General features: G+C 48.4%; 1 protein-coding gene across 1 annotated transcript in view; it reads right to left on the reverse strand.

Moving 5' to 3' along the window:
- LOC118779515 (forkhead box protein J3-like) overlaps positions 1–27,500 on the reverse strand; it is a 43,402-nt gene that overhangs the window by 12,809 nt on the left and 3,093 nt on the right. The window contains exons 2-4 of the mRNA XM_036531663.1: positions 6,378–6,452; positions 4,500–4,583; positions 779–880 (exon numbers count right to left, since the gene is read on the reverse strand). Coding sequence (XP_036387556.1) covers positions 779–880; positions 4,500–4,583; positions 6,378–6,452 — 261 coding nt within the window. The remainder of the gene's footprint in view (positions 1–778; positions 881–4,499; positions 4,584–6,377; positions 6,453–27,500) is intronic.

Consider the following 27,500-nt stretch of genomic DNA (forward strand, 5'->3'; position numbering starts at 1 on the left):
TGTGAGGTATCACCAATCAAAATACTGAGGAGGTATTCCACCCCCCCCCAATGAACAGCTGATGATTTGGTGATAAAAGTGGTCCTGTGAGCTGCCGGCCTCCAGCATGCTGAGGTTAAAAACCCAGCCTAAATTTCAGACACAAGAGCAGCAGTGACACATGTCAGCCACACTGTGAAGAGAGAAGCATTTGTGCACCTCGAAGAGAGGAAGAGCTGTGGATCCAGCAGCTGCAAAACTGTGTGTGTGCGCATGTGCGCGTACTTGCGTACCTGTGTGCACGTGTGTGCGTGTGAACGTGTGTGTACGTGCGCGTGCATGTGCCTGTCTTTGTGTGTGTGTGTGTGCATGTGTTTGTGCGTGCCTGTGCGTACACGCCTGAGCGTGTGTGTGTGTGTGCGTGCGTGCGTGCATGCGCGTGTGTGTGTGTGCCTGTGCGTGTGTGTGTGTGTGTGCGTGTGTGTGCCTGTGCATGTGTGTGTGTGTGTGTGTGCACGCCTGTGTGTGTGCGCGTGCCTGTGCGTGTGTGTGTGCGTGCCTGTGCGTGTGTGTGCGTGTGTGTGTGTGTGCATGCGTGTGTGTGTGTGCCTGTGTGTGTGTGCGTGTGTGTGCCTGTGCATGTGTGTGTGTGTGTGTGTGTGTGCACGCCTGTGTGTGTGTGTGTGCGTGCCTGTGCGTGTGTGTGCGTGTGTGTGTGCGCGCCTGTGCGCGTTTCTGCGCCTGTGCGTGTGTGTGTGAACGTGCGTGCGTGGGCCTGCTGCAGGTGCATGCTGGGTACCTTGTTTGTCACAGTGTTGATTGCCAGCGTTGGGGAGGCACTTCCAGAGATGATGCACTCCATTCCCCGGGAGTCTGAGTCCCTGATGTACGGAGGGGAGGTCTGAGCAGGGAGACACAGAGAGAGAACCTCCAGGTTACCGTCACAAAGCAAGGCCTACAGTGCAACCGGCTGGGACACATACACTCTTATCCAAATAAAATGGCAACTTCCAAGTGGTTCTGTTTCACCTTGGTGTGTAGTTGTGAATGCATTTACATTTACATTCATTCATTTGGCAGATGCTTTTATCCAAAGCGACTTACAAATGAGGAAGAGTACAACACAAGCAAAAAACCATAAGGAGTCAACAATATTAGAAGCGCTGCATGACCAGGTTTCAACGGTTGGCCAGTCGAGGTCCAAGCTAGCTGGTAGAGATAATGAGTGCATTAAACCATTAGGTTACATTTTCTTTCTTTCTTTTTTTAACAGGGAAACGGTTTTGAGAAACGAGAAATTGCTTTAGGGTGTAGTGTTTCAGGAAGAGTTGTGTCTTCAGATGTTTCTTGAAGACAGAGAGGGACTCGGCAGAACGGATGAAGACAGAGGGACTCGGCAGAACGGATGAAGACAGAGGGACTCGGCAGAACGGATGAAGACAGAGGGACTCGGCAGAACGGATGAAGACAGAGGGACTCGGCAGAACGGATGAAGACAGAGGGACTCGGCAGAACGGATGAAGACAGAGGGACTCGGCAGAACGGATGAAGACAGAGGGACTCGGCAGAATGGATGAAGTGTGGAAGTTCATTCCACTATCCCCAAACGGTGGAGAAATGGAAGCAGAGAATGCATGGACTTTAGCTGGACATATTCATAAAGGAAACATAACTGAGCTTTTCAGGTTATATTAAAATAATTCAGAGGGGAGGTAACTGAGAGGTCCTGAAGTGGGGAGATAACTACCACTCATTCCCCACACTCCTCGCTGTAAGGGGACTGGATTCAACAACGGTTTTTAATTCATCTATAAAAACAACAGGATTTCACGATGTCTGCCTTTTTAACATGACTAAAGTGAGCGTGGTGATGGAAGAGGATGGCTGAGAGGGAGAGAGAGTCAGACGCAGGTTACAAGTGGATAAGACGGTACTCTCGATGTCTGTGGCTAAGTATTAACCACTTATGGCCAGCAAGCTGACATGGATGTCTGGCAAATGAATAAATACTAAGGGTGAAGGGGGTGCTGGGGGCAGCCTCTTGAGGAGTTTGGTGCACTGGTGTATCCCTTCTAATCTGCAGCAGCACCTGGAGGCTCCCAAACTGCCAGCTATCAGTAACATCTGTAATTGTCAGTCTGAAGCGCTAACGCTAACACACCACACTGGCCATTAGCCTGCAGTGTTAACGCTAACACAAGAGACTCTGGCCACCAGCACAGAGTGCTAATGCTAACACACCAAGCTCTGGCCATAAACATGCAGAACTAATGCTAACACACTGAGCTCTGACCATCAGCATGGTGTGCTAATGCTAACACACTGAGCTCTGACCATCAGCATGGTGTGCTAACACTAACACACAGCATTCTGAGCATCAGCATGGGAAGGTAATGCTAACACGCTAAGCTCGGAGAACAGGGGCCCCTGGACGGCCTGACGCAACCCTGCTCGCGGAGGTGAAACCACGTGCTGGACGTGTTCGTGCCCCCCTGGTCTTACCATCAGAACGGGCTGGCAATGATGCAAGATGCCTCAGAGCCAAGGTAATACTGCCGCCTGCCAGACAGCCGCTCCCTCTCCCTCACACACACACACACACACACACACACACGCTATTACTTATTTTTAATTTATCATTATTGTTAATTTATTTGGCAGAAGGTCTTATGATTTAAGGTCATCATTGCACTTGTAAGTGCATCTTTGCAACTGTGAGTGCATATCAAAGGAATAACCAGAGGAACATAACAGCCAATAATTCAGTGAACGAACACCAAGCTGACACATCAGCACAGAAGAATCATTGTTAAAAGAGATAATATATGTATGTATATATAAATGTTAACAAATATCCTTAGGAGCAACATGCAACTCAGCAACGTGCACATAAAGCCTAAGAATAATTTTTGATCATGAGCAACATGATGATATACAGTTCACATGGTGCTAAACAGTAAACCAAAAAGGTGTTTTCTTACACTAATAGTGCCTGACGAAGATCCTAAAGACAACACCACGCCAGATTTCATTTACCGATTAAAGTGCTCAGGTACAGCATACACGGCATCTGCAGGTGTGTTGGATTCAGATGGACTTTAAACAGACTTTAAACAGAAAGGCAAACGTCTGAGATGAGTGCTGCAGACATGATTAAAGGAAAACTACAAACTCCTCCTGAACATAACGAAGGCAGATTACTGCGTTCATGGAATAATGTAATAGAAATGTCTGCAGAACCCAACATATATAATGAGTTTATCAGTAATAATCCAGGCTGCTTCAGACTGACCTCAGACTCTGAAAGACATTTCAGTAGCAGCCAGCAGGATGTAAGAGGATATGCCTCTCTATGCAAGTGTGTGTGTGTGTGAGAGAGTGTGTGTGTGTGTGTGTGTGTGTGTGTGTGTGTGTGTGTGTGTGTGTGTGTGTGAGAGAGTGTGTGTGTGTGTGTGTGCGTGCCTGTGTGTGTGAGAGAGAGTGTGTGTGTGTGTGAGAGTGTGTGTGTGTGTGAGTGTGTGTGTGTGTGTGTGTGTGTGTGTGTGTGTGTGTGTGTGTGTGTGTGTGTGTGTGTGTGAGAGAGAGAGTGTGTGTGTGTGTGTGTGTGTGTGTGTGTGTGTGTGTGCACGCGTGTGTGTGTGTGTGTGTTTGAGAGAGAGAGAGCACATGTCTGTATGTGTGTGTGTGTGTGTGAGAGAGTGTGTGTGCGTGCGTGCGTGTGTGTGTGTGTGTGTTTGAGAGAGAGAGAGCACATGTCTGTATGTGTGTGTATTCAAATAGCTGTTTTTATTTGCCTTCCAATTCATGCAAATTCACAATTTTCTGTTACTGGGTATACAATGTAGACTTCACAACATTAAGAGCTGAACAACTCAGAGCTTGAGAAACCTGCCCAATGGAGTAGAAACTGTGCAATTACCAAGCAGTCTCTATAGAGCCATCACATGACCACCCCCAACAGGTTTACACTGTTAAAAAAGAGAAAGACAGAGGCTGTGTCCCAGAATCCTCTCTCTCTCTCACTCTTCCACTCTCACTCTCCCTCTCTTTCTCCCCCTGTCTTTCTCTCTCCCTCTCCTTCTCTCTCTCCCTCTCCTTCCCTCTCTCCATGTCTCTCTCTCCATGTCTCTCTCCCCCCGTCTCTCTCCCCCCGTCTCTCTCCGCTGAGCATCACTGACCGTGTGGATGCTACACAGTCCCCCATGCATTCGCAGGCCCTCATGTGTCCGCTGGTCCTCTCTTAATTAAGCAGAACTCTGGGAGCTGAGCTTGCAGGACTCATTAAGCCCCATACATCAGCTTACACAAGCCAGCTAGGCTTACATACTGAAAGCATTCATGCTGGTGAGCCTACTGGTGGGGCCTACTTTTATATATTACTATTATATTATTAATTCATATATATTGTACTCCTATATATTAGGAGAGAGAGGTGGGCACCTTGTGCCTGCTGTTATGTTAACATGACAGTGTTCGTGATTGACCCTGATCCAGGTGACAGTAGCGTTCGTCAGTCGCACCTGCTCTCCCGACCGTGGCCTCTTCTTGGGTCTGGTGGGCAGCGCGTCCTCCTTTGGGTTTGTGTCGATCGCCCAGTAGGATCCCTGGAAGGAGAGAGGGGCCGTCAGCGCACCAGTAGAGGGAAAACGGACACTCATATCAGCTTTACAGACTGGTGAGAGAATTACTCACGGAATAAATTCATTGCAATGCAAGTCTGCTATCAGAAGAGCAGGTGCTGCAGCCCTGGGCGTGTCAGTGCGTGAGGAGGTTAAACAGGCTTTTGGAGCTGCTCCTCATACTTAAAAAAAGCGGCGGCGTGACCCAATCCCGCAGACATCTGCCCGTCAGTGTTAAGGTCCTACGCCGCTCTGAGCCCTAAGCCCTGACCTCGCTTATTCATCCCTGCCTTCTCCTCTGGTCCACTCATTTCTCTACAGTCCCTGAAGCTGGAGGAGCTACATCCCACACTGCCACTGAGACATTTTCAGCCCGAGGCAAATCAGATGTTTATTTTTTTAAGCTGATATTTTTATAATGAGTTTGATAGGATCCCGACTGCATTAAGGTAGGATCAATACCTCTGAGGCTTACTTGAGTCTATTTCTGTAAACAGAGTGATTGATTGAAATTCTGATAATAACTGAAATTACCCTGGACTGAACTCCGGCTCGACCCCCACAGCCACGGAGAGCACGGGGGTGGTGGCGTGGTGAGAGTTTTTGTCAGAAACTTTGCAACATTTATGACATTTGAACACTGATGCAACTTGTGGAGACAGCTTTGAGTGTGTGTGCGCGTGTGTGTGTGCGTGTGTGGCGTGACCTTAAACAGGGCAGAGACAGAGACATACTCCAGTTGCAGCCTCCTGACTCTGACTGTGGAGCTGAATTATTCTGAATTTTGTGGAGCAGTTCCCAGGAGTTTCAATATCAAAGGATTAAAGAAACAACTGTATTAGCATGCAGCCCTGTAATCTCTGGTGTGTGGCGTCTGGCACGTCCGTACCAGAGTGTCTGTATGCAAACACAGCGTATGCGCACGAGAATAAGCATGTGTTTGTAAATGCGTGTGTGTGTGCAAGCTCTGACCTTTCACCTGTGCTTGTCATAAAGATAACATTTGCACAAGGCTGTACCAATATGAACTACAATCCAGCAGACAATGAACAATGATGATAACTTAATGATGACAACTATTAAGTCCTGTCAGCAGATACCTCTGTCTCTTCACATTTGCAGCAGAGTATCTGTGTCTCTCTGTAGCAGGTGTGTGTACCTGCAGGTATTTTATGTGTCTGCAGCTGGTATCTGTGTCTCTCTGTAGCAGGTGTGTGTACCTGCAGGTATTTTATGTGTTTGCAGCAGGTATCCGTGTCTCTCTGTAGCAGGTGTGTGTACCTGCAGGTATTTTATGCGTCTGCAGCAGGTATCTGTGTCTCTCTGTAGCAGGTGTGTGTACCTGCAGGTTTATGTGTCTGCAGCAGGTATCTGTGTCTCTCTGTAGCAGGTGTGTGTACCTGCAGGTATTTTATGTGTCTGCAGCAGGTATCTGTGTCTCTCTGTAGCAGGTGTGTGTACCTGCAGGTATTTTATGTGTATGCAGCAGGTATCCGTGTCTTTCTGTAGCAGGTGTCTCTTTTATCTGGTGGACTTTGAGGATGACCGAAATGCTACCGTGCTCTGGGGCAGAAGTGTGGTGTAGTGGTAAGGTGCACAGCTCATACCTGTGCCTTCCCAAAATATCTATATCACACTGGCTTTGACATTTAAGTGTTGCTGCCTGTTTTTGCCGGTTTAATGAACATGCAACCAACTTGGCCAACAGCTGGCCAATTGATTTTACTGTTGTTTACTCGGGAATAAATACATCACAGCACTGGAAAAAGGAAATCTTACCTTTCCAGGGTCATCTTTGGAGCGAGGCACTTTCAGAAAACACTTGTTTAGGGACAGATTGTGTCGAATTGAGTTCTGAAAGAGAACAGTACAAGAATGTTAAAGCTCCTCATCAAACCATAACACATAACACAGTAATACTGACACACAACTGGTGCAACAATCCTGCCCAACAATTACAACAATATCCAACACTGCATAATAATATAACACATAAAACTGACTTTAGGTCGCACACATGTGTGCAGTGTCACTCCGATGCACAATCTGTACACACCAATCTACAAGTACACCAGTAAAGAGTACAGGTCAGGAAAATACTGGTTTATGCCGACTGCTGAACACTCACTCCACACACTGACACACCTGCAGATGAACTTATCGATTACCTTTATGATTGTTTATCTCCTGAAGTACTGTAAATGCACTGCTTGTTATCATGTAAGATGAAGTAATGTTTTAGCTAGCTACTGCTGTATCCAAAAAGCTAATCAGGCAAGGGCAACACCCAGCAAACTTATCAAATTTACAGTTCCCTGGATGCCCTGACGGCTGCAGATTTCCTTGGCTTGCACCCATGGAACTTAAACCACAAAATTAAAATGGCACGAAATCGGTTTTTAATAAATAAAAAATGTAAAATAAAACAAAGACAACATATACAGTTTATCAACATGTCCATACAAAGTACACAATGCTTAAGAGCACTGTAAATCTATGAGGCTTGCTGTATTTGATCTAAGATCCAAAGGAATTAGTGTTTAATTAATACTGAAGAGCATCGACACAAATGGACTGGGCAGCATCTCAAACCTGTCTGCAGTCTGACTGCGCCGCTCAGCTGCGAGCGTTAATCCCAAATCTTCCAGGGTTTTTAAAAAATAAACAGCAAGAAGAATCGGTCTGACTCTGATCTAGAGCTGAAACTCAGCTCCCCTTGAAATGTCCAGGTACTCAGTTCCCAATGAACTCCGCTTAATTCTGATCCATTTTACATTCGTCATGAAGGCATTCGTTCCTTCCCTCCCCTTTCAGATGTCACCTTGATTGTAATGGGGCTGATCTATGGTGTTCGCTGTAATGACAGTCACCCTCACTTAACACAGCACACACTCCCAGCCCGGTCTGGGCCTGCTCTGAGAGTCTGCAGAGAAACACTTTCACAGGACTGCATGATGAGCCTGGGTGCCGCAGAGGGGTCAGAGACCTCCAGGGCGACTCTACAGATTGCATTATAGAGAGAAAAGGCTGACGGACATCTGTGAGCGCCCGCTCACACGGCTGCAGGAAAACCACACCGCCATCAGGCAGAAGACCGGACCTTTCCAGACTCTGGGCCCTGAGTCTGAGAAGCGTCTCGCTGCCGGGGGAGCTGCCAGGGCTCTGGGATGCGTTTGAGGGGAAGCGACTGCGGAGTATCTCCGCACAGAGCGCATCCACCCCTGCATTCCTGCAGCGCGAGTCAGAAACGCTCTCGCTCAGCCAGAGCGGCCTCCGACAGCGGCACAAAGTTCAGTGAGGGGGCGGAGACCGCGAACAGGAAGAGACCCGGGATGCTGTGCAGTTATTTCAGCGAAAATTATACTTCAGTCCCAAACAATCACACTGCATTCCTCCTGCAGTGTCATTCTGAAGGTTACCCACACAAACGCCAGACCTGTGAAAGAACAGACCGGGAACTGACAATGTCAGAAAGCAATGTGGTGAGGGCCATCAGATCACTTTCAGAGCCATTTCAGCGTCACTCTCCACACCGTTCAGAGCCATTTCAGCATCACTCTCCACACCGTTCAGAGGTTTCCCCTTCAGAGCCATTTCAGCATCACTCTCCACACCGTTCAGAGCCATTTCAGCATCACTCTCCACACCGTTCAGAGGTTTCCCCTTCAGAGCCATTTCAGCATCACTCTCCACGCCGTTCAGAGCCATTTCAGCATCACTCTCCACACCGTTCAGAGGTTTCCTTTCAGAGCCATTTCAGCATCACTCTCCACGCCGTTCAGAGCCATTTCAGCATCACTCTCCATGCCGTTTAGAGGTTTCCATTTTCTTCTTCAGGCTCATGCCTGCATGTTTAAATGCAACACCAGTCAACCAAACAGGTTACGATGGTCTTCCGTTTGCCGAGACAGTGTAACAAACTCCACCCTCCTCCACCTCTGCCGACATGCTCACTTTAACAGGGACTTTGAACGCATGACAGATTTTCGTCCAGGAGCTAAACTGCTCATTAATATAAAACCTTCCAACCCGAAAATTTATTTTACAGAGACCAAGGGCAATTATTATCTAATTTCTGTATCCGTGTTGTGATTGACCGTGTGGAAAAACATTACCACAGCGCCTCCTTACGCACAGCAAAGCAACACACAGAGATCCCTCCACGGCTCTCCCACAGCACAGACCGCCTCTCTCCACAGTGTGAGACAGAAGGGGTTAAATGATGGCAGAGGGGCCAGTAATCTGATTTGATGATATAATCCAAAGAGGGGAATGGAGATTAATGACCCTAGAATCATGGAGAGAAGGTCTTTCAGTTGGACAAAGAGATGGAACAAAGGCTGTATCCGCAGGCAGGACAAGGCCCTCCCACAAACAGACCAAACCCCTCCCACAGACCAGAGCCCCACCCACAAGCAAGCCAAGCCCCTCCTACAAACAGACCAACCCCCCCCCACAGACCAGAGCCCCACCCACAAGCAAGCCAAGTCCCTCCCACAGTGGCCAGTGGCAGTTTGCGCTGCATGGAGAAAGTTAAAACTCATGTAAAGACAATTTCTGCTCCTATTCTTTAATGAACAAAATATAAAAGGGCCCTGGATTATTTTATGAACCTCTATTGTAGATATTCTATAACATGAAGTATTGAGGTAATTACACTTAACAGCGCTTTCCACTAAATGAGACAACACCTCAGGGAGATGGCTCATTCTCTTCTCAAATTGAAGCCATACTTCTTACGAATACATTGTAAGTAATAAACACACAGCCTACACACAGAGCAGTTACAGATGCCCAGTAAGAGGTTAATAAGGTAGCGCTTGGTGTGTACTGACAGAGGGAGGATCCATTAAGCCTGGGACACGCTACACAGTTTCAGCCATGGTAATAGCCTTTATCGCTCTGCCTCAAATAGCGCTGACTCTCAGAACACGCGTGGTCACGCTTCATGCTGTGTGTTCGAGGGTTTGACGTCTCACTTTGAGGGATGAGGCCTTTTCTTTAAGCCCAAATATATGGTGTAACCTAGTCAATTTCCTGTCTTATGTGCAGAACAAATATGTGATTATGTATTATAATAGGATTCCAATATTATCAAATGGCACCATTTTGTGGGAGAGCAAAGAAAAGCAGATTGAAGTCCGCTCGTGCGTTTTACATTTAAATAAAATAAAATTAACTGCATTTTGTATGCGTTTCATTGCCATACTGTAACACTACTACGGTATTACAAGGCAATTTATAGCAGCAGTCCAACTGGCAAACCATCCTCTTCACCTCCGTTTTCAGATCTGGAATCATGAGAGTTTTCTCACAGTATTTAACACAAACAGCAGTCAGTGAAATCATGAACGCACACATGTGTGTGTAAAACAGCTTTCAATACATCATAGCAAAAGTTACACTACATCATAGCAACCGGGCTAAGAATGCACGGTGCAGTGCCCCCCTCCCAACTGCCCCCCAGGTGAGCCCGTCCTCCAAGGTGCTGACGGTGAGTAAAGCCTGTTTGAGGTGTTAGGATATGGCATTTCTACTACTGTGACGACTGGCTTCAGCGTAATGCCTAAAGCATGTCACTTTCATTATATGAATTTATGTAACACATTAGCCTCTGATGTTACGAATATTATTTTTCTGTTCAGTTGTGAATTACCATAAAAAGACAGGGAATTCTCTACAGTGATGTGAGGACTGGATGTCTTTGTGTCGTTTGGCTTTATACTAAAATGTCGCTTTGAATTTGACAGACTAAATGGGGGCAGTATTTGCTGTGAAAGGCATACTGTTTGATATAGAGTCTAGTCCACCTGTAGCCAGTTATGTAACTAACTGAATTTGCTGCCTATCCAGTAAGCTCCGTAGGGACAGAAGCTGGTTACTAACATCTTATGTTGTTATGAAAAAAGAGATGGCCTTCATGTGTGCGATAAACTTATGTGATAAAAATATGACAAGCATATGCAAGCATTCTCATATGTTACCAAATATTTATTTATTCATCTGTTCATATCAGTAGCTGCTGTTCTGATAACCAGTAACGGGGAAAGTGAGTATCTATCAGAGCGTAGTCACCACTCTGCTTATCAGTAATATGTAAACTGTTTTTGGCATGATGGTAAAACAAACAGACCATCCCAATCATATCTTCACCAAGAAAGGAACAGTGGAAAGGACATGAACACACCCATTCCCTCAGCTCTGACTCCGCGGTTTCCCTGCAGTACCGCAGGTCTGCCAGGCTGGATCTGTGGGGTCACCAGTGACCGACAGGCTCTGCCTCTTTCTCCCAGCCCAGATCTTCATGACTCCCCTACAGTGAGGAGTCATCACAGAGCCCCGCACCAGCGTCACACTGAGCCCTGCACACTGAAACCTCTCACAGGACCGCTGACGGTCCGAGGGGCACGTTAATGCACAGCCTGTATGACCATAGGCCCCATTCTGTGAAATGAAATCTCCCATAACTGCTACCTTATGCCACGAAAGACCTGCTGTCTCTTCTAATGGAAGAGTAATACGTAGGGGTGGGTACAACAAAGACTGCAAAGCCAAAAATAGCATAATGATACTGGTCTACGGCTCCGGCCGCAACTCCCTGTGTGTTTTTCAGTTTGTAGAAACATACCGGACCCCAGCCTACTGATCCCCCCCCCCTCCCCTTTACTGCCCAATACAGCAGTAGCTCCTCATAGCAATGCTAGGAGCTGCAGTACAGACTGGACTCTGCAAGATAACTCCTCCAATCAGGAGCGATACACTTCCACACACCATGCTAAAACAGAGGAGCTTCTCACCCACTGCAAAGAGCATCTGAGCACCTTTCCCCTCGGGTGCATTACCAAGCCCAGGCAGCAGGGGGCGCACTCACTGAGCTGATGCATTACCTCACATAACGCTGAAAGAGAGAGGACTTCCATTCGCACCCTTTCGCAATCAGCTTGAGCATGTAAAGAAACACTGGCAAAGCTACGCTATAAAGTGGTATGAAGCAGCACTGGATTCGCTGCAGACATTTTAACCATTATAGTCATAAACTGCCCGGTTTATAACATAGAATCACTATCATTATCGTAATATACTTGTTCTATTCTGAGAAATAATGGTCAGAGCAGCAAACTAAAACCAGTCACATGTCACACTGAAAAAAAAGTTTTTGGGTAAGAGTATGTTCCAAATAAATTAATGTAGCAGAAGGCCTATCACAGCTTTTTAAAGATTCATTTAGTCAAAAACACCAAAACAAGATAAACCAAGATATGCAAGCACTGGCCACTGTAATAATCTGATATTCGCTTAAGGCGACTCACTGCATTAGTCTGGTGTATGTGAAAGGGTACCAGCCAGCAATTTGGTGGAATTCTTCCAGCACTGGTTGCTGCCGTGAATCAGGTGTCAGTGAGCAATGGCAGTATTTTCACAGTGAAAGTGAGTTCAGCTCTATGCATAGCAAACTGAGTAATCTTTAACAGAATCTGGGGTTTATCACAGAACACGATTAAAGGCAGAATGCTGTAAAACATGCTATAAACCCCAGATGCCCTGACGAAGCCACCTCTGCCCCCGACTGGAGAAGTGACACAAGTACAAGCTCAAGCAAGCGCTCAGTAACTTAGCAACAGCACGTTTCCATGATGCAGAAACGTTAACTCAACGTGCAGAGCTAGTACATACATAAAAACCTAGTTAGTAACTTCAGCCACATCTAAAAGAGTGTCCAAAGAAAGAAACATACATATGGCCCTGCTGGCAAAGTTCACGGCAGGTGAGTATCCCGATTATTTTTATAAATCAGGGGTTTACGGTTCAGCTGATTTAGAACAGAAACATTTAATTTTTCACCAGCAAGCCAGAAAAAACAAACAACTATACTGCATTACAATACAGAACAATGTTATTTAATTTTGTTCAAATTTTCATTCCAATGTTAGACTGAATTATTCTTTTCTCAATTTAAGCACTTTATTAAAAAGTCAAAGTGAAAATGTCACAAGTTCTGTTATTCATCAAAAAATGAGAATTTGTACATGATGAAACCTTTAAAAATGAGTAAATCTGAGAGAATGGAAATCATGAAAATATAACATGGAAAATTGAAAATAAAAAAAAACAACCTGTTAAGACCTTAGTTAAGACTCTGTGACTCCCTCCCTCCACCTCTCCTTGTTTTTCTGCCCCCCCAGAGGAGAGGTGAAGGATCTGACAGGAGACAGAGTGATGTCCTCACTTTATCCTCTCCAAGCCCCCCTCACGCTCTCAGCTCCAGACACATCATTTGCTCAGAGTCATTTCTCAGCCTCACCTCTTAACAATCAAGCAGCACCTCACTCAGAACTCACTGTGGGGCCGAAGCAGGAATCTGAGCTGATCTTGGGAAACATGACATTTGGCCAAAGACACTATAACACCCATTTTCATTGGCCAAAGCTCACTTCCATTTCGTTGCAAGTTAAATTTCTTCAAATCTTGCAGAGGACAGACTGCCTTTAGCCTGTCTGTTCCCTGTGCAGTGAAGCTGAAAGCCTTGTTTATACACACACACACACACACACACACACACACACACACACACACACTATTAAATCAGCATTAATATCAGCAGACTCTGATAGCTGAACAAAGGCCAGACACAATGATTAAAATAAAATAAATACGAAATATAAAAATAAATAAATGTTTAATTATTTTTGATTAGTGATAAGTAATGATTCATTTCTAATTTCTTACTTCTGAACAAATAAATAATGTATGGGTGTTCACAGGCACATAAATTAGAAAATTATCAAAATTATATCTATAGTGTCTACAATTCTGGTTTCACAAAAAGGAAACAGGAATTAAGACCACACAGCATGCTGAGACGCAGATAACCGGACCTGAATGAACCTTGAGGAAAAAAATTCTGTGTGACAGAGAGACAAGAAAATATTCACCCATTTTACGTGCAGACCGCGGAGAAATCATGAATGGATTTTAAAATAAAGCCGTCTCCAAACTCTTACAACCATCTAATACCATATGAGGACAGAAAACTGCAGCTGATACACAGGCTTTTCCTTCATCTCCTTCAGTGGGCAGACCTGCAGCTACGGGTGTTTTATAAAGTTATTACACTGGCAGGATTAAAATGGGTGACCCTGTGACCCCAGTGATGTAATGCTCTGCTCTATAGCACCTCTACACTCGCACACCAAGGTGAGAATCCGATTCAGCTGAAAGTGCAGTCGAGTGGGAGCAGCACCTAGCCTGGAGGAAATAGGGTTAGAGCAGAATTTCGGGCCTGTCCACAGTCTGGGCTGTTGACCCTGCCGCCCTGGGCAGTGTCAGAGCAGGGAGTCCCAGAGATCCAGCCTCTCAAGCCAGGACAGCCGCCTCAGAGCCCCCAGAGAGGGAGGGGCGGGGGGATAATCGGGCTTTCCTGGCCTAGCGACCGCTAAGCGCTGCCGTGCCCACGGGCTGAGCGGTGGCCATGGCAACGCACTTCCACCGGCTCACGCTGCAAATGGGATGGCGAGGATGACATCTGCCAAGCACAGGGCTGGCTGGGCCTGGCCCTACCTACACAGCACCGAGAGTCGGGCCCTGCAGAAACAACCACCACAAGCTCTGACTCACTGCAAACAGATCCTTCCGTACAAGCTAACCTCATTTAAACATTCAGAATTTGGACACAGTCTCACGTGGCCACAAAAATAAACGGCCAGACTTCAACACAACTTCAGCTTTTTTCCCTTTCTCCCGCTCCTTCAGCCTAATTTCCCCGCTGCATCATCCTATCAAAACATAACCAGAGAATAATCACAGCTTATGCTATCAAAAATGCTGCACTCCTTTTTTCTGTATCCCACCATTTCTGTCTTCATATTCAGCCAACTGCCACATCTGTTCACTTTCCGCAAGTCTCTTTCTGTCCTTGGGAGGAAAACAGATTACAGCTATCTTTGTTGTGCATGAAAGCTAGCTAACTAGCCAACTAAGCTCCTAACCCAAAGATGAATAATAACACTAAACAGAGCAATAATCTCAACAGGCCGCAAAAAACATTTAACCGAAATACTTCCTCATATTGTTTCCAATTTAACAGCTTCAGCTTGTATGTTGACTCACAACAGGTTAAAACGGAGGCCTTAACTTCCCAAACTAGATTTGCTCTGCACAGCCGACTGCAACCTCCTATCTCCAGGTTAAAAACGGTTGCCAGAGAGGCAGCCAACTCACAAGTCAGCTCACTAAATCACCAGAAATCTCACTAGCTGAGCAGTCTGTTAAAAAGACACCGATAAAATGGTATGAAGTGTTCAGTGAATTACATCTGAAGTAGCTAACAACCCTTAATCGTACTTTGATTAAATGGGTAATCCTTAACATTTTAAATGGGTTGACCAAACACTGTACCTTTCTCTCCATTTTTACTTCCCTTGCCAGCCTTCTTTCTATAAGCAGAACAGTAATGACTCCGCAGCAGTAACTGTAATGACTCTATGGTCATAACTGTAATGACTGTAGTATATCCCACACTGTAATGAGTAAAACAGCTGCCAATCAGGTACTGCATCTCTGGAAGCAGCCGGGGGCTGATCCAGCGCCAGGCTGCAAAACGGAGGGGCCGCTTCACATGGGAAATGAAGCACTTCATATCTCTAAATCACCAGTAGAAAGAGAATAATTTATCAGCACGGCGGAAAGAGCTCAGCTCCAGAAACACTTATTTGGAAATGCGAGTCGGGACAGAGAAAGTGTGTAGCACACAGCGCAGGGAGAGCACACACAGCACACTGAGGAGGAAGAGTGCGTAGCACACAGGGCAGGGGGAGCGTAGCGCACTACCAAAACAGCTGGGTTTCAGCCAGCCCTCTCCTGACAGAGCACACACTGGCCTCACCGCACCTGCTAAGGACATCCCCGCGTCCGTGCTGAGTTACAGCTCCCAGTGTGAAACCTGTGCTTCTGACAGCTCAAACATCTGCTGACCGCGCACCTACAGCAGCACCACACTTCCTCCTTACGTCTGTATTAGGAAAGTTCATGCAGACCTGCCCTGCACACCCCAGAGAACAGCCCCTAAACAGCACAGCACATCATTCAAGAGGCAACCAACACTACACGCCCTTCGACACACCTACAGTCCTTTAACTCACGCCTGTACACACTCAACTACACACCACTACACCCCATAATTCCAGTCTCTGTGCAGGTTACAGGCAGCTAGCAGGAAGGAAACAGTGCTGTAGCAGGTTGGCAGAGCTGGAGAGAGGTTAGCGGTCGGCCCAGGGTAACGCTGTCACTCAGACACAGCACGCTCACTGAGAGGGGAACGCCGCTGTGTGCACTCCCTCCGTGTGCTCACACAGGTGTGCACTGCCTCCGTGTGCTCACACAGGTGTGCACTGCCTCCGTGTGCTCACACAGGTGTGCACTCCCTCCGTGTGCTCACACAGGTGTGCACTCCCTCCGTGTGCTCACACAGGTCACACAGGTCTGCACTGCCTCTGTGTGCTCACACAGGTCTGTACTCCCTCTGTGTTATTTGTGGAGGCAGTTTTAGTGTGTTTGCATTAACAGTGGAAAGGCATGCACTCAGAGGCGTGACAGTGATAAATGAGCAATTACGCGGGAGGCATTAAAAGCTCACATCCATGATGGCATTTTATTTTCGGCGGGACGGTGGGGATGCTGTGACCTGCAATTAGCCCCTGGTGACAGTGGCAGGGAGAGCTGAGGCTGACACCCGCGCCCGACACACCTGACATGCCATCCATCATCCCGATCTGCCACGGCGGAGACAGGCAGGGTGACGCTGCGCCCCTCTCCCCGCCCCTCCCCCTGTGTCCCCGCCCCTCCCCCTGTCTCTGCCCCTCCCCCTGTGTCCCCGCCCCTCCCCCTGTCTCTGCCCACCTCGCTGAGAGCATTCACAGACCTGAGGGCTTCCACAGGCAGGACGCAGATCCGTTCCCCACCTGTCCACCCTCGCAGCCCTGTCCCGGCCAGTTCAACGGGGTTTTCGGCCTGTTTCGGTCTCGGGTTTCAGGGTTATGAGTTCTGCTCATGTGTTTTTCGGCTCTGTGCTGTTTGGAAGGGGAAGCGTTCTGTGGGAAGCTGGAAGAAGTGCAGCCACACCGGCATCTCCTGGTGTCTCAGCACTGAAGGCTGCTCTGTGGACACGCCTCTCAGCACTGAAGGCCGCTCTGTGGACACGCCTCTCAGCACTGAAGGCTGCTCTGTGGACACGCCTCTCAGCACTGAAGGCTGCTCTGTGGACACGCCTCTCAGCACTGAAGGCTGCTCTGTGGACACGCCTCTCAGCACTGAAGGCCGCTCTGTGGACACGCCTCTCAGATCAGCACCCAGCTCCGCTCCTCCACAGGGAAGCCCCTCTCCCGCAGCTACACTGCTTATCATCGTCTAACAAAGCCTGCAACACAGGCTCAGCTCACTGAATTCAGCAAATATCCATTCCAGTTTAACATAAGCAAACAAATAACAAAAACTCATAAAAATACACACTCACGAAAATTCAGACAAGAGTTGTGATTTGCGGGTTCCTGTTGTGGAGCAGATATTACTGTCATTGAAAGGTCTGTCTGTGAGTACTGTGCAGATATTACAGTGTCACTGAGATCTGTCTGTGAGCTCTGTGCAGACATTACAGTGTCATACAGATCTGTCTGTGATCTCTGTGCAGATATTACAGTGTCACTGAGATCTGTCTGTGAGCTCTGTGCAGATATTACAGTGTCACTGAGATCTGTCTGTGAGCTCTGTGCAGACATTACAGTGTCATACAGATCTGTCTGTGATCTCTGTGCAGATATTACAGTGTCACTGAGATCTGTCTGTGAGCTCTGTGCAGATATTACAGTGTCACTGAGATCTGTCTGTGAGCCCTGTACAGATATTACAGTGTCACTGAGATCTGTCTGTGAGTACTGTGCAGATATTACAGACAGATCTCAGTCAATGACACTGTGAGCGCTGTGCAGATATTACAGTCTCACTGAGATCTGTCACTGAGACCTACTCAATCAATTACTACAACCTCATTCATTAAACATACTTTATTAATACACTGGGAGTTAAACATCCTTTATACATAGTTTTAACATAAGGAAAAACTTCAGCGCAACAGAAGACTTTTAACTTTTTTAAAATGGTCATGCGGAGCGACTCGGTTTTAATGTCATTTCTGGACTGCAGTCAGCACACGCTCCCCTCCGCCATAACCCTGCAGTTTTACACAGCAGTTTCTCCCCTGCAGAAGGGCCTTACAGCTAATGGGATTTCCAGTTTTATGGGTCGTTTTGAAAGTGCTTCAAATTCCTCGCAGTTCATAATGTTAACTCTACAGTGGGAGGCTGCACTTCCAGCGGGTCTGAGCCGTAGCACAGAGGACAGGAAGAGCTCTCCCTGCTCACCTGTCTGCTCCCCTGTTTCACGTGCACACATGTGACCCCTTCATTTAACTCCTGCAGCTGCAGCCCTTAAGCCTCTCCACAGTCTGACTGCAAAACATGCCATCCAGCATCATCTCTCTCTGTGTCACTGAGAAACATGTACCAACTCTACCTCTCCGTCTCACTAAGAAGCACATACAATTCACCATCTCTCTCTGTGTCACTGAGAAACACGTATGATCTACCATCTCTCTCCGTCTCACTGAGAAACACGTATGATCTACCATCTCTCTCCGTCTCACTGAGAAACACGTATGATCTACCATCTCTCTCCGTCTCACTGAGAAACACGTATGATCTACCATCTCTCTCCGTCTCACTGAGAAACACGTATGATCTACCATCTCTCTCCGTCTCACTGAGAAACACGTATGATCTACCATCTCTCTCCGTCTCACTGAGAAACACGTATGATCTAACATGTCTATTGCTCCATCTCATTATGAGACCCATACCTTTCACCATCTCAATCTCTCTCCCTCACTTGCTCCAGATTACTTAATAAGTGATGCCAAACAACTGTTAATGGCAGGACAGGTTAGCCAGCCTGGTGCTGTGGGAGGAGGGGGCCATCTGAAAAGTGACATCATAAAGAGCAGCTGACCTGCAGCAGGTGTGCTCTGAGGGGGAGGGCAGTTGAGGGGGTCTCTGATGAGTAACAGGGTGGCAGGTAGCAGCAGGGCGCACTGCTGTAAGGTGGACTCGCCTGTCAGAGGGATCAAACGGGCATCTCTATATTCACCACTGCTGCCACCAGCACAGAGCCACCCTCTCCTGCTGATCCTGCCTTCAACCAACACACTGAACCCAGGAGAGCCGACAACCTGCAGCTCCGAAGACATTCACTCTGCACAGGGCAGAACCCATCACATCGGGGGCATGTGAGCTTGCATCTGCAGTTCAGCTAACAATTCCAATCTGCAGACCCAACAAACAGCCTCAAACTGATACAGGTTGCAGGAGCACGAGCAGATATCAGGGAGTCGAGTGCCGGCGCGATTTTACACGCCCGGATTCTGCACCCCGGACCCAGGGCCTGGGGCAGGAGACAGAGAGCGGGGCACACCACTGTTACCTGTGTCAATGCATTTAAATCCAGTCAGAGCTCCCGTTTCTGCAGTTTACTCATTTAGGAGCCCGAACATTATCTCCAGAGTGAAATGATGCCCTGCAGAGGCACCACAGCTCCAAATCACTTATTAAAGAAGCAGGGAGTACCTCAGGCCCCTCTTATAATGCCGGCCGCCCAAATATAAACCCAACCTTTGATCTGGGAGGACGGGGGGCATTTGCATTCCGTAATGAGATCAAACGGGGGCGGGGTGAGGGGTGCGGGGCGTCCGAGCAGCTGACGGTGCACGCGCTCTCCGCCAGACGCACACACACACAGACTGCAGCCACATTTCTCCATTAACGTGAGCAGAAATAGCTGAGGAATGCCAGGGAGAGGGGCTCAGAGTCACGCCCGTTAGCCGCTCCGCATTCTCACTCCACACAAAGGCGCAGGAGCCCGGGGAGGGAGGGAGGGAGAGAGAGAGAGAGAGAGAGAGAGAGAGAGAGAGAGAGAGAGAGGGAGAGAGAGGGAGAGAGAGGGAGAGAGAGGCACACACAGGGCAGAGAGAGAGAGAGAGAGAGAGAGAGAGAGAGAGAGGAAAACTGAGAGGAAGACAACTTTTGATTGAACACAAAATCTGAGAAACACAGACTTTTGCACTTGTATACACATTCACAGAGCGAGAGCGTCTCACAGAGTGACAGAGCGACAGGCACAGCTCCACCAAGACTGAAACAGACACAGAGAAAGAAAGAAAAAGAGTCACAGTGAATGACCAGTGACACACCCAGAGTCACAGCAACTGGCCAGGGAGGGAGGGAGTCACAGTCAGCAAGAGACAGAGTCACAGGGACCAGCCGGGGAGAGGGAGGGAGAGAGAGTCAGAGACTCGACTATAAAAGAAAGGGTCACAACAATCAGCCAAAGAACAAACATCTGAGGAATGTTCCGCCGGTTTAAATGCTGCTCTCTCAGACATCCTGCGCTTTCACAAAATCTATTTACTGAGTGACTGTCTGATGCAGGTACAGCGAATGGCGAAGCCAGGCAGGAGGTGATCACCATGGAACAGGCAGCTGCTGTGTGCGAGGCTTACTTATGGCCTCACCTGTGTGATCACATTACCTTTGGATCTGGATGAGGATAAGGCTTGTTTTGCAAACAGAAATGTACAAACTCAGAGGAAGATAACAGCTGTTAGAGGAGGTTCCTGTTAATCCCCTTTACAGGGGGCTGTGGGCATTACAGAGGAACACAGGAAACCCTCTGAGTGGGAGATCCAGAGCAACACAGGTGGGCAGGAGAGTCAGAGCAGAAACCAAAGCTGGTTTAAAATGCTTCTCTCATGACGTGGGCCAGGGCGGGGTGCTGGGTGGGTGTGTTAGCCCACTCATTTCTTACATGACATGCAAAGTGGAAATCGCTAAGCAAAAAGACAAATCCCATCGAGCCTGGCGATACTGCACAACGGAGACACTCGCATGCAGGCAGCAGGCGGAGTGACACCCAGCAGTCAGTCACAGTGCGCATCTCGCACCCTGCAGCATCCGGCTGCTGTGCATCCCGCACCCTGCAGCACCCTGCAGCATCCAGCCGCTGTGCATCCCGCACCCTGCAGCACCCTGCAACACCCAGCCGCTGTGCATCCCTCACCCTGCAGCACCCGGCCGCTGTGCATCCCGCACCCTGCAGCACCCGGCCGCTGTGCATCCCACACCCTGCAGCACCCTGCAGCATCCAGCCGCTGTGCATCCCGCACCCTGCAGCACCCTGCAACACCCAGCCGCTGTGCATCCCTCACCCTGCAGCACCCGGCCGCTGTGCATCCCACACCCTGCAGCACCCTGCAGCACCCGGCCGCTGTGCATCCCACACCCTGCAGCACCCTGCAGCACCCAGCCGCTGTGCATCCCGCACCCTGCAACACCCTGCAACACCCTGCAGCACCCTGCAGCACCTGGCCGCTGTGCATCCCGCACCCTGCAGCACCCGGCCGCTGTGCATCCCACACCCTGCAGCACCCTGCAGCACCCAGCCGCTGTGCATCCCACACCCTGCAGCACCCTACAGCACCCGGCCGCTGTGCATCTCGCACCCTGCAGCACCCAGCAGCACCCAGCCGCTGTGCATCCCGCACCCTGCAGCACCTGCAGCACCCAGCCGCTGTGCATCCCGCACCCTGCAGCACCCTGCAGCACCCAGCCGCTGTGCATCCCGCACCCTGCAGCACCCAGCCGCTGTGCATCCCACACCCTGCAGCACCCTGCAGCACCCGGCCGCTGTGTATCTCGCACCCTGCAGCACCCGGCCGCTGTGTATCTCGCACCCTGCAGCACCCTGCAGCACCCGGCCGCTGTGTATCCCGCACCCTGCAGCACCCTGCAGCACCCAGCCGCTGTGCATCCCGCACCCTGCAGCACCCTGCAGCACCCGGCCGCTGTGCATCCCGCACCCTGCAGCACCCTGCAGCACCCGGCCGCTGTGCATCTCGCACCCTGCAGCACCCTGCAGCACCCGGCCGCTGGTGTGTCAGGGGAGGCCGTGACAGCTTTAGATTCATTAGCAGCGGCTCAGGCAAAAGCCGGCCTGTTTCCCACTCAAACACTCTCACACGGACCTGCAGCCAAAAGCCTGACAGCATTCAAAGCCTCATCAAGCTAAACCGCCTCAAACAGCCTGTCTGCAGCCTGTGACCCGCAGAGCACACCGGCTCTGCTCCTGTATGAGCTGGTCATGTGGTCACAGTGAGTGAGTGAGTGAGTGAGTGAGAGACAGTGAGAATGAGTGAGAGAGAGAGAGAGAGAGAGAGTGAGTGAGAGTGTGAGAGAGTGAGTGAGTCAAAGAGTGAATGAGAGAGAGTGACAGTGAGTGAGTGAGTGAGTGAGTGAGTGAGTGAGTGAGTGAGTGAGTGAGTGAGTGAGTGAGTGAGTGAGTGAGTGAGAGAGAGAGAGAGAGAGAGAGAGAGAGTGTGAGAGAGTGAGTGAGTCAAAGAGTGAATGAGAGAGAGTGACGGTGAGTGAGTAGGTGAGTGAGTGAGAGAGTGAGAGAGTGAGTGAGTGAGTGAGTGAGTGAGTGAGTGAGTGAGTGGGTGAGTGAGTGGGTGAGTGAGTGAGTGGGTGAGTGAGTGAGTGGGTGAGTGAGTGAGTGAGTGAGTGAGTGAGTGAGAGAGTGATTGAGTGACAGTGAGAGAATAAGAGAGTGAGTGAGTCAGAGAGTGAATGAGAGAGAGAGAGAGCCACACAGTGTCACACAGAATTACACAGCTCCATGCAGCGGAGCCCGCATTAGGGGGCTGCCTTCATCCTAAAGCTCGTACCGGCTCACTCTCCAGCTCTGCAGGCTGCATGATCAGGACAGTCTTCTGAAAGCAGTCTGCTCTTCCCACACTACAGGTGCCTGTTTCACCTGCTTATGATGCTGTGCTGCAATTCCAAAAACGTCTCTGCCGAGCGAGCCGTGGGGCTGTATCTGCGGCCCTAACAATCACACACTCACAGATGGAACAGCAGAATCTCTGGAAACAATTTTTTTTAAACAGAAAAACTGAAAAAATGGATTTTGGCTTTTTATAAAAAGAGTAAAAAATGGCCTATGTACCATCAGCTTCAGCAGAGGAATCTACGCGCGAGCTCACACACGCACACAGGCCCATACCGCTCTGTTCTCTGACCTTGCTGAATAATCTTTCAGCCGTAACAATCTGACAGCTCTTATTGATATTTCTTAAAACCCTGGGCTAATGGAGCTCTATTGAGATGATTAAGCCAGAGGCTCCGTTCAGATTAGCGAGCCCCTTCCCTCCGCCCCACTTGCCCGTTACCATGGCGAGCACACGAGCGCGTGTGCCGAGTGCAAATTCCTTCCGCCCTCATTACCTGTAGACTGCACCCTGGCCCGCACACACACCTGCACACATCCATACGATCCAGCTCACGACAAACAAAAACATCCACACTGCTATGCACTCTTACCCCGATTTAAAAAATGTATGTCCATTATTAAAACTCAAGGTTATTAACGTATATTTTCAGTATATTATAAAGTCTGTAACACATGGCCTGATCAAAGACATTTAAAAAGCCCTTGCTACTTCTGCAAATTTTTTTGCACTGCTTATCTCTACTGGAGCCATTTCTGTTCTTTTTCTACAGCTCATTTCTTATGCTGTATTTGGAGTTTTCAACATTTCACGGGCATCTCTTACATTTGCAAAATCTGTGACAAAATTTCCCTCTCATCTGTGAAAGGTCTGGTCTCCCCTGATAGAAGCGGCGCTGCAGTCCTCAGCGGTGAGGCCGGTAGGAGATTACAGCGCTCAGCCCTGCCTCTGTGAGTGTGCAGCGTGCTGAAGAATAGTGGTGATTATTTAGTGCTCATTATATTGGTAGACTGATTAGTTTGGTAGAATTAGTATGCACAGTGTATAATGTGACTGTGTAGTTTTTAGGCCGCTCACGGAGTTGTGACCTGTGGCCTACTTTCCAAGAGATGCTGCTATGTTGAACTAATCATGCACACAAGGCACACTGAAAGTGTGTACGTGGCACAAGGCCGTCCCAACGGTGAGGCCTATGATTTCGAGCACTCATATAGCTGTAGAAATCACTCATGTAGCTGTAGTTCAGTATTAGGTTAGTCATGACATGTTTAACCATTTGGGATGATCAGCACAACCAAGGTACCTCAGTTCCTAGAAGCTTCTTTTATAATAAAGGTTTTGTTCTTAGGTGATATAGGGGTTCTCTACCCGGCTGAACTTTCTCCCACTCTGCCTCCCTTGTCAGTGTCTGTGACAAAGAGGAGTTGGGTCAGAGTGTACTCCTTATCAATCTAGAGATACCTTCAGAAGCAATGTTTTTCCAATTAGGCGCCAGACTCTAGGCGATGCAAGGACAGTTATAATTAACCACTCTGGACAGCTCAGGGATGGTATAAGATGTTCTTTGTTCTTTGTTTAGTACAGAAGCAACGCAACAACAACGTGGCACGGACCAGAGTCGTGTACATATATCTAGGTGTGGGTGCGAGAATTACCTAGCCGCACTAGAGACAGACTGAGCGTGAGGACGAGTGTGCAAGGCTTAAGACTCTAAGTGAGACTTAGTGCGTGTAGTACCTGAAGCCGACCTTCATGTATGAAGTCTTGCTGTATTGAAGACCATCAATAAAACCTGTTTCTACCTCATCTTCGACCACGCTCCAGACTGAAGTTCTTTGTGTAACAGTTTATTAGTTAGCCTGCGAGAACATCAATTCACCAAGAGCCAACAACTTGGTGCCGTGACTCGGATCCACAAGGAAAAGGAGAGATCCTGCCAGAAAGTGAAGAGAAGACACTTGCGCGCTTTCAACATCTGTTGATCTTCTCTAACAATTGGTGAGCCCCTTTCCTTACCTTGCTGGGTTCCAGAAAGAACCGAGACATTTACAGAGTACATGTAACACTATAAGTAAAGGCTAACAGTTAGACAAAGAACTGTGAAGATACGTGCCTACAATGAGGGAGCTGTAATCATTGTATGTTTGATGTGTACACGAGGGTGAAAGAAAATTTGCAAACTGCAAAGTGTGTGGTGCACCTTGACTGCAGAGAAAAAGAGTCTGTAGTGACCGGTTAAATGCATAGCTCCTTTGGGAGAGCGCTATAGCGGATATCCTACGAGTAAGGGTACACTGGTGGAAAATTGGCATTTGTATGTGTACGCTTGAATTCGTGGATGCACGTGCCTTGTCACGGAAGATCGCGATATTCCTACAGTTTGAAATAGATCTGTAGAAGCCCGTCAGGGAACGGAAGAGCTGTCTAGACGTTGATGTGTTTTATTTGTTTTATGTGTTTTTGTACTGTCGACAGTGAGCGAGTGAGTGTGTGTGTATATATCTTGTGGTTTACGGTGTTTGGATAAAGAGCTCTATTCAAACAACCGACGGAGTGAAACTCTCCGGGAGGAGGAGAGTAGTGTGTAAAAGACATCTGAGTTTTCCTAGTGAGAGAACTAGCACTGGTGTGACAACAGCCTGAGATTAATGATAATGGCGGGTGCTCAGGGAAACTCTGAACCTGGTGCTGACAAAACGGAGCAGATTCCTACTACTGAGAAGGGTGGGAGAGCTGCGCCCGATGTTGATTTTGAGACAATGGTGGCAATGAGTACGGCGTATTTGCGGTCCACTTTTAAATTGGAACAAGTTGAAAAAGAGATTGAGCAAAAGTATGGGATTGAGCTTGAATCTGGTGGTGTGTGGCCAATTGATGATGTTAAGAAAGCTTGGGGAAAGTCGCAACGTGTGCCTGAAAAAGAAAGAGTGCCATTAACTTTGGTGGTGTTGGGTCAATTGCGGAAAAGATACGAAAAGCAAGTAATTTCGGAGTCTGAGAGGCAATTGAGTCACGAGAAAGAAAATGTCAGGGCGTTGGCTGAGGAGATAAGAGAAAAGAATGTGAAATGCAAGAGGCTAGAAGAGGAGCTGTCGGAGCTCAGAGGCAGACTGAGAGAAAATGGGAAGGAGCAGGAGCCCTACTGCAGGGGCGGAGCTACAGTTGAAAGGGGAGCTCACGCCTGCCCCACTGCTCCTCCCTACAGTGTCTACCCGTATGCGGAAATGGAGGAAGCGGTTCAGTTTGAAAGACGATATGCATTCAGAGCAATGGCAATGGGCGCCTCTAGTGATGATGACGAGGAAAGCACGGTTGTTGCAGATGATTCTGAGCCCAACAGTGAAAGGCGCTTAAGGCCCCTAGTGGTGAAAAGGCACGGGGATCAGATGATCTACGCTCACAAAGCATGCAAGCCAGAAGAAATTGATAAGTGGTCCAAAGGCCTGCAGCATCCACGCAAGGCAGGGATGGAGACTTGGACAACAATTGAGCGTTTGCGTCACATCTATCGCCTGCATCCCAGTGATGGCCTTCAGTTACTGTGTACAGTGCTTAACACTGCTGAAATCGCTAGAGTGACTCATGAAGTTGAAACAGCATTGGGAGATGATAGACAGAATTTGGGTAATGCCTGGGAAGCAATTCGTCTGTGGATCCAACGAGCTACAAGAGCAACAACAGATTGGGGAAAAATTGCTGCCTGCATCCAGAAAGCCGGAGAAGCAATTGATGACTACTCAGACCGGTTTTCCAAGCTGTTCCTGAGACATTCTGGAATAGAAGGCCTCAATGAACGGAACATCGGAGGGAATGCGAATGGCCCACTGAAGGCAACATTCATGCAAGGCCTGTTACCTGAAGTGCGGAAGGCGGTCAAGTTGAGCACGCCTGGATGGGAAGATAACCGCACAACATTTGAAGACCTGGTGACAGCAGCAAGAAGAGTGGAAACAGATCTTGAATGCAAGATCCGCAATGTGGCTGCACAGAAGCAGAAGAATCAGAAGGGCAAGACAGGAGCCTGCAGGAAGTGTGGGAAGTACGGACATTGGGCTAGAGAATGCCGCACGGGAAACCGAAAAGGCAACGGTCCACAACGTAAGGATGCTGAAGACAACTTGGTTCGGGAATTCAAGAACCTGAGTGAAGAGAAGCAGAGGGAACTCTTGGAGTTGTTTCTGGGACACGAGTAGTCCCCTCCATGCAACCCCTCGCAGCGGCAATTGAACAACGGAACAACGGACCTTACGTATGTGCGCCAATGAATTGACGAATTGGAATTGATTTCTTATTGCACTGAATTGACTGAAGCAGTTCGAACAGCTGCCCAGCAGGTGGTGGAGGCGTGGAAACAGCCACCTGACGGGGGACATTCTTTAGTACCTGGTCAATGGGTCATGGTTCACAAGCCCCAAAGGTTACCATTGGAAGCGAAATGGGAGGGACCCTATCAGGTGTTATTGGTGACAGACGCTGCAGTCAAGGTGCAGGGGAAGCAGAAATGGATTCATGCAAGTCATTGTAAATTAGCTGAGCCCCCAAAAGAATAGGGAGAGTACAACAGCAGCGCTATGGGAAGAGTCGGAGGGTAGAACTGGAGGCAGTATGTTCCAGGGGTTACCTAAAGACGAAGAAAACATGAAATGACATGTTTCATGCTGTTTCATGTTAATACTTCTCATTGTGTTACGACCCTGCTGGAGGGCCAGACGGGGGAAAGTAGTGGAATTACTGGAATTGACAGTTAGTTAGGACGCTTAAAATGTCATTACGGCTATGATGTGTTGGTTGTTTTCCTGTGTGTTTGCGTGTTTGTGTATCTTTCAGGGTTCTGAGTCCTGGGCAGTCAGAGGTTACAGGAGCTGGCCTGGATCAACCTGTGGATCGAGTGACCCTCCTCCTGAGCTGCGACATCGCCTCGTTTGTCATCGAGAGTGCCTGAGGGACGACGACAGAATCTTTGGGAACATCGTTCAAGATCATCTATGAACTGATATATTGACATTCTGTGTGATAAC

Source organism: Megalops cyprinoides, chromosome 6 (assembly GCF_013368585.1).
Source record: "Megalops cyprinoides isolate fMegCyp1 chromosome 6, fMegCyp1.pri, whole genome shotgun sequence".
Classification (NCBI taxonomy): Eukaryota; Metazoa; Chordata; class Actinopteri; order Elopiformes; family Megalopidae; genus Megalops; species Megalops cyprinoides.